We start from the raw sequence: 7743 nt of genomic DNA, 5'->3' as shown, positions 1-7743 counted from the left end.
GTAGGCTTATGGAAAGGCATGCTCACTTTTCTAGCTTTCCCCGTAAACATCATCTTGAAGCTATATAAAGTAAATTCTTATTCAGCAGCAATTGTTCGTCCAAGTTGGGGGAATTTCGCTGTTCATTGAATCTAATTTGAAGCAAAATGAGGAGTATGTGATTTCATAAAGCTAAGCAAGGTTGAGTCAGCGGAGCATCTTTAAATGAAGAAGCAGCATTTTGTTTGCGCCTTTCTTGCAAACATATTGAGTGCACATGCCGCAAACATAAGCAATGCCACACAAAAAAAATTTCAGCCTTATATTTTCGTTTTTGAGTATGACATAAAAATAGGTATCCTATTACTCACTTTTTCTCTCAGAAAATTAATCTTTGACATTTAAAAATTAGTTTTCAGATTCTTTTTTTTTGACATAAAAAGTTAAAAGTTAGTCTATTATTACACAAGTCTTGTAAAAATATTTATGTATTCAATATCTTTTTTTATATAAAAAATAAAATATGCATAGCATCACTCTTTCTCTGTATGTCACTCCAGTTGGAGCAATCATACGTTTTTTCTCTGCATGTCACTCCAGTTGGAGCAATCATACGTGTTTTTTATTTTCTATCTGCTCGTCATATCACCGAATAGAATGATTGCAAAAAGTCAAAAAGGAAAACAAGCCAAAATAATTAGATGGTGTCTTGTAGGGAAAATATTAAGGTCATGCCATGCACTATGAAGTTATGACCAACTACTCTTTTTTATCTGAGCAGGGAGGAGGAAGTACTCAACTTTTTCTGACAAATTTTACTAGCATATTGGGCTGGTTCCCTCCCTTAATAAAGGCCAATCCACTCAATTCATCTTGATCTTAAAACGCAACATATTGGGCTAGGAAATAAGAACGAGTTACGAGTATAAATAAACCAAATTCACCAATCCAACTGGAGTAAGAAGGGATCACAAAAATTTCCCAAGTATTGCTCTCGTTGAGAGTCGAACTCAAGACCTCCCGCTTACTAAACGGGTGCTCTAACCAACTGAGCTACGAGAGCTGCTTGACACATTTTCTGTCAGACTTTATAAGGATTTAAATACGATAAGGTGATTTATTGCCTTTGTTTTCCCCCTTTTGGTTTCAGGTGTGTCCAACTTGTGGCAAAAACTTGGGGATGGGTTATCGGTCTTATAACCAAGTAAATTGGTTTTTTTTTGTTTTTTTAAATATCCTTATTGCGAGTTTGATTTGTTTCTATATTAATTATTGCTGTTTCCTTGTCTTTTTAAATTGGATACAATGTTCATTTTGCATGCCGCACCAGATTACTTTGGATCTATTTTTTATATGGCTAGGCCACTTGATCTGTCTGGGGGGAAAATGTGGTTAAAGGTTTCCACTTCGTATATTGGATAATTTTAAATAAGTATTCATAATTGTTTAACACTAATGGAGTTAAAAAATTGTATGCATATATGTCCGTTGTTAATTTATTATTTACCTTATTAGTCTCCAAATAACTACTTAAGTTTATAACCTTTCTCCACAGCTTCTTCCTCCAAACATATCATGTGTTCAAGCTGTATAAGTGATTCTAGAATTGTTAAATGTTAATATATTGTGCTCGCTTACCTGTATATCTTCTTGTTTTCTTATGATTTTACATGGTGTCAATGTTCCATGTAAAAGCGTGTATTTGCACTGCGGCAGAGGCTTACTTCATTCCAAGTCTATTTTTTTTCCCCCAAAATGCCTTGGATTGCTTGGTGTAGTTTCTACGACTGTGTCAGATGTAGCTGATGAATGAGCATGCAACCCCTTTGGTTGAAGCTAACCTAGTGAAGGAAAGTTAAACAGATGAGTTCTTAAGCATCATTGTCTGATTGAGGTTTTGGTTGGTTTGAGAAATGAATGGGAAATTCGTAGGCTCATTTGTTTTGCAAAAGTTAGTGATGAAACCAACTGATCACGCGGAGTGATGGCTTGGTATCATCTTTGAAATGTGTGATGTAATCTGTTCACTTGAACTTCTTGTCATGCAACTCTGTTTCTTTCAAAAGTTGTAGCTCGTTTGTCACTATTGAATTAAGAGCAGGAGCTATGAGCATGAGGGAGGAGTTTATTCTAATCAGATTGATATGAAGTGGCAGTAACTTAGATCGGAGGAATATGTAGGAATGTATCACAGGTGCAGAGAATCCATAGCCTCAGACTTTTTTTTTTTTTTTTTAATAAATCACAGGTATTTTCTTTGAGAGGCAATTCTGTTCAGAACGGGTTTAGAATTGAAGCTTTAACCTCACTCAAGAATGATACTGGGGAGGATCGAACACTGAGAATTAATCCTTTACCTATTCTAGGTTGCCTTTTAGCTTTTGTGCCATAAATCCCCCAGAAAAAAGAAAAGTAAAGAAGAAAAAGGGTACTGAAGTGTGAATTTCTGCTATTATTTTGGAATCATCTTAGATTGATAATCAGAAAATGAAATCTAAATACAACGAATATGTATTCTTAAATATTATATCCAAATGTGTTTTAAACAAAATAGAAAAGGACTCCGACTCTAACCTTATAATATTCAAAAGTTGATCAAATCATCAAATAGTCTTGGTCCTGTCCAGGTGGAATTTTTTATTTTTTATTTTGGCTGAGGTGCTATTGTGCTAAGTTCTCTTGAAATCTCGATCCCCTACATTCCAAATTAAACTACATGTTTGGACGGCACAAATTTATTTATAACGATTGAGATTGTGTGAAATTTTATCTATCCATTTTCTTGAGTTCCAAAAAAAAAAAAAAAAAAAAAAACTACTGCTGATCATAAAATCCAGAATTCATAAAGAATATAATGACAAACATTTCCGAATCAGGTAGTAAGTGGTAGTAAATCCTGCAGTATACTTACATCTCGCCATAAGGATGTATATACTGAGCATAAATATGTCAGAATCGGCTGTACTGGACAAGAAGTAAAAGGTAAAATACGTATCAATTGGATCTTTTCGCCATCATCAGGTAAGTGACATAAAAGAAGCAGAAACTCTTCGTTAAAGGCATTTGCATCCTGTGAAATCAGAAGCAGGCCCTTTTAATATGAAACGTTTATAATTTTCAATACCTACTCTTCCCCTGAATCCCTTACTGAAGCAGCAACCCTGCCGTTCTATTTTAGGAAAACACAAGTGATCCTGGCGTTTATGTATGATCACATGGAAAAATAACTGTTCATTTAATGGACAACACAAGTATACTGAGCAGGGACTACATAAGCTGGTATTTGGGAGTCGGGCTGCTTCTGTTTAGAGAAACCTCTGCTCATCTCAAATGTGTTTGATGGGATATAAAGTAACTGTAATCAGGATGATTAACTCGCAATCGCCTAAGCCAGTTTTCAGCAGCTTGCAACAGAGAATTGGCTTTCTGACATTCAGAAACCCCATCAGGATCCCAGACAGAAACTTTGAACTTGTGAAAGGCAAGCCCAAAGATTGGCAATGATAGCTTGGATGACATGTCCCTACCTCTCGAATAATTAATATGTAGCCCGTCAGTATTTGAACCTGATTCAAAGATCAAACTGTTAAAGTTGATACCCATTTACATACATTTGGCAAACATAAAAACTAAATAAGGACAGCAACACATACTTTGCAAAGCTGTTGATAGGGAATGGAAGGTCAGGAAACAAGCACTCAGGCTCTGTAGTGTTGGACCTGTAGGTATTCTATATATTGGATACCTTCATAATGCACACAACAACAAATAATTTTGAATTAGTATTTATCATGTATATTATCCATCCAAAATAATCTGATGACAAAGAGGACCAGAAAAACATACCAAGCCAATGAAACCCAACTTGCAGGTGAAAGATCACAGCTCCAGTATGTCTTCAACTCTGGAAATTGACGTGCAAGATCAGAAATCTGAGTCAAGCAATATGAATACTTGTTAGGATTAAAAAGCAACATAATCTCAATGTGTAAGTCAAGTAAAGGATAACATCTTGCCTTATCTGCTAATGGCTCACGATTATAAGGTGTCTCATGCTCAAAGTATTCAAATATAAGCTGACCAGGTGGGTTGCAGCTATCAATCTCATCACTTGATGAACCCAGGAAAGGTTTACTTAGTGAAACCCTTTCCAAAGTATGATTGCTAGCATCCAAAACGTTAGGATGATTCCTACTGCCATGAACACTCTTTGCTCCTCTTTCATGACAATAGCCACTGCTACTATCACTGCTTGTCTCTCTAGCTGATTCAGAATCACTTTCTTGACTGGGTTTCCTGGGGAATAAGATGGAAATGAGAATGACAGTATGTAATAGATGAATCTGTGCTAAGTCTTTAAATTAAGCTAAAAGGGTAAACTGGTAGTATGCAACTATTAGTATGCAATAGTTGCAGAATTTAATAGGTTAATAGTTTGCAACTATTAAATTCAAGATGTAATAGCATATTGAATGTTGTCTACAACATGCAGAATGTGATTAATTAAAGTGGGCAACTATTAGCATGTAACAAGGCTATGAGAAGCAGGAAAAAATAGTTTCAGAGTGACAACAGGCAAAAGTACTGTTAAAAGAGTATTTCACAGAGCTGCAGAGTGTGGACTGGACAGTATGCTGAATTCAACCCAATTACCCAAAAGACAGCTAAAGTGTCTATAAAGAACCATTTCAATTCAAAAGCTTAAGCTATTGGGTGAGGTTATATTAATTGTTTTTATATTTCTCTAACACGCATTCTCACATGAGAGCTCATTGGACTTGAAGGGTAAATAACGCATCAGACTCAGCCTACCTTTGCTAAGAAACTCCATAATATTTAATTATTTTTTATTAATTGAATGGAGGCGGTGAAGATCGAACTCATGACCACTTAGTCATAGCGGCTCTGATACCATGTAAAGAACTATTTCAACCCAAAAATTTAAGCTGTTGGGTGAGGTTAAATTAATGGTTTTTATATTTCTCTAACAGCGTCATAAACTAAGAATAGAGAGATAAGTAAATTCACTTTGGAGGTAATACTAGAACAGTTAGCTTGAACTAATTGAATAGCATATAACACGAGGAAAGTTTCAGTTATCACTTCATTATTGTGCTCATCTCAGGTTTCTGGGATCACACATCCCTGATATGCAAATATGTTACCGACTTACTCATCAATCTCCAAAATTGTAGACAACTTGATATGCCCATGTTGGCATAGTTAATAAATCATGCAAGATAGTCAATACAGGACAGTAAGGCATGTGAGTTCTTAAGCTAGATAGTCTTTCCTCCCACTTATGTTAACTGTTATCCTTCAACATGTAGTTATTAAGAGAATGTTCTCTATAACATGCCAAAGGCATCTCCATAGCAAAATAACCAGAAACCAAACCAAAATCATTGGTATTTATTTTTATTCAGTATAATCACCCCACCCAAGGATTACTCTCACCTCTACCCTCGCTAGTCGGGATTTAATAGGGAGTGCTTTTATAGCCGGCCCACACAAGCTGATATGAGATGGTCAGATATTGAGAAGAGATTAAACGCTAAAATAAGAACCAGGCAGGGCTGTCATGGGAGTTTAATCTGTGTGCTCTTTCATCAATTTGTAGAGAAAGGAGAAAGTTTGTTTAAGGCCCATTCAATTTTACAGGTTTAGTATGTGTACGTTTTAGAAGGCTCGGATACTGACAGCAGCAGAAACAACACTCATACGTTAATCAACATGACTTTAGAGTGCTATGATCTATCAAACTCAATTCTAGTAAGTTCCAAACTTCTAACGAGCAGAGGCTCTGCTCCAAGCTACTAGAGAGAATATTCATGTAATGATTGATAAAATATGTGATCCTTCTTTTGATGTTTCCCCTTGCATCAGAGGACTACAAATAAAACCCTCCGGTTCTCAGCTTGTAAAACTGAACCACATTTACATTTTACACAGCATGCAAAATACTCTGCATAAGCAATGTAAGGTATGCATCCCACCATTGACAAAGTAAAAAAGAAAAAGAAAAAGTGAACAATAACAAATCATGTATTCATAACATTAGCAAATTGCAAAAGGAAATAAAAAAGTCAAAATTGCATTAGAATGTTAAACTGAAAGGAATTTAGTCAATCATTTGAGTGGTGCATTTAGAGATGACATGTTTTCACGGTGACGTACTGACCTTAAACGTGTGGAAGGTTTTGACGGATCGATATACAGCTGAATGGCAGACAAGGAGACATTGTAATACTGTGTGACAGATTCATTCCCATTCAACACGAGAGGAACACCTGCCCCATATGCACTCCATTCCTTGAAAGATTCCCACAAGTCCCCAAGCACATAGTATGGATGTAATTCCGCCTCCCTCGTTTTCCATCTCCTCGAGCTTGTCTGTTGAATGTTGATTCCATTCACACACACACACGAACAAAATATAAAGCCAAATAAGCCAATTATCCATTGAAACAAAAACATAAACTGATGCTACCTTAAAATAGCAACCACATTATACTACGTTGTTTGCATTAGCTCAATCTTAAAACAACGCATAAATTGCAAAAGCTCGATGGTATATGAATCAAAATTGACCGATTAAAGATCCTATTTATTTATTCACTAGCAGTGTCCATTGCTGTTACTTCACTGCAAATTTACCACCTCAACCATGGTGGCCTATAACTAGGAGGGGGAAAAAGGCATAATTGAATTGATGGTGATGGCACCTTCGGTAAATATTGGGCCGTAACTTGGGGCGTGATGTACTCCAATAATCGATCCAAATTGGACATGTCAGATGTGGCACGCGAAGAAATCGAACAATCGGAAGAGGAACCAGGCCTGTTCTCCGATGAAGTTCTCGACAGCGAAGACCGCTGCTGCTGCTGCTCCTGTTTTTCTCTTTGTTTCCGCAACGCTGGCGGACTGTAGAAACGGTTCTCGCCGAGATGCCGATTCCGGCTGCGGCTTCCGCCGGCGATGGCCGACATTGATACGGTGGTTTCTCGAGACAATGATAATAACGAGGATGAAACGACGACGTTGGGGGTTAGGTTAAGTCGACCACCGAGTGAAGAGTGTGAATTGTGAACTGTGAACAAGGGTTTATTTAGCGTCCAAGAGATTGCGCACTCTTCACTCTTTTAGCAACAACTTTTTTTTTTTTTTTTATCACTTAATTTTTCATTATTAAAGAATTATCTGATAATAACTGTTTGTATTTGACATGTTGTAATTATTTTTTTAATGATAAAATATATAATTTAATGGTTCCCCACATGTAGACAAATCTGTAATTTGATATTCTCCTATTCCTAATTCCTATTCTTCTACCACACTTGTCCCTTCAGCATTGAATATATATGAATACACGATACTCGGTTCCCTTCTGTTCATTCTTTTCCGCAAATTAAAGCCCTAACCCTAAAAAACAAAGCCCTAATGCCCCCCCAATTCGTTTGTTCAACGAAAAGCTCGTACAAGGAATTTTTTTTGGAGTGTAATTACGATTAATTAATTGATGAGGACTTAAAATATTTTTTATTGATAATTTCATGTTAAATTAATTTCGATCGTTTCAAAAGTTGAATTTCTTGGTACTTATCCCAAAAGTTAAATTAAAAGGAATCTAAATCCACAATCGCTAAACAACTTTTTATGATTTATTAGTTAGGTTACCTGCGTATTACATGGATTTTTTTTAATTCAATGTTTATGATAATAAAGTTTATTTAATAAAAAATTAGTAAATACTTTAAGAGAAAT

At 36.0% G+C, this 7743-nt stretch overlaps 1 protein-coding gene and 1 non-coding gene across 2 annotated transcripts; both read right to left on the bottom strand.

Annotated features, from left to right (window-relative positions):
* Positions 1 to 968: 968 nt before the first annotated feature.
* On the bottom strand, positions 969 to 1042 carry TRNAT-AGU (transfer RNA threonine (anticodon AGU)). Its single transcript has one exon. It is a non-coding gene; the product is annotated as a tRNA-Thr (tRNA).
* A 1809-nt stretch (positions 1043 to 2851) lies between these two features.
* LOC133294526 (uncharacterized) lies at positions 2852 to 7057 on the bottom strand. Its single transcript, XM_061493211.1, has 6 exons — positions 6705 to 7057; positions 6161 to 6372; positions 3996 to 4275; positions 3826 to 3911; positions 3633 to 3724; positions 2852 to 3545 (listed from the first exon to the last, which is right to left on the bottom strand). Exons 1-6 carry the CDS (start codon positions 6966 to 6968, stop codon positions 3301 to 3303), a joined length of 1179 nt encoding a protein of 392 aa, XP_061349195.1. The 5' UTR covers positions 6969 to 7057; the 3' UTR covers positions 2852 to 3300.
* Between the last annotated feature and the right edge of the window lie 686 nt (positions 7058 to 7743).

Source organism: Gastrolobium bilobum, unplaced genomic scaffold, assembly GCF_033153095.1.
Source record: "Gastrolobium bilobum isolate Gb01-03AN ecotype WA unplaced genomic scaffold, APGP_CSIRO_Gbil_v1 utg5188, whole genome shotgun sequence".
Lineage (NCBI taxonomy): Eukaryota > Viridiplantae > Streptophyta > Magnoliopsida > Fabales > Fabaceae > Gastrolobium > Gastrolobium bilobum.
This window is presented reverse-complemented; position numbering and strand designations above follow the sequence as displayed.

Bases quoted from the DNA above. Each gene is read 5' to 3' on its own strand.
- LOC133294526 (XM_061493211.1), bottom strand. From the start codon at position 6,968: ATGTCGGCCATCGCCGGCGGAAGCCGCAGCCGGAATCGGCATCTCGGC. The intron at 6,373-6,704 runs GTGCCATCACCA...AACATTCAACAG, and splicing joins CGGCCCAATATTTACCGAAG to ACAAGCTCGAGGAGATGGAA. The intron at 3,725-3,825 runs GTATGTTTTTCT...TGCATTATGAAG, and splicing joins AGTTGGGTTTCATTGGCTTG to GTATCCAATATATAGAATAC.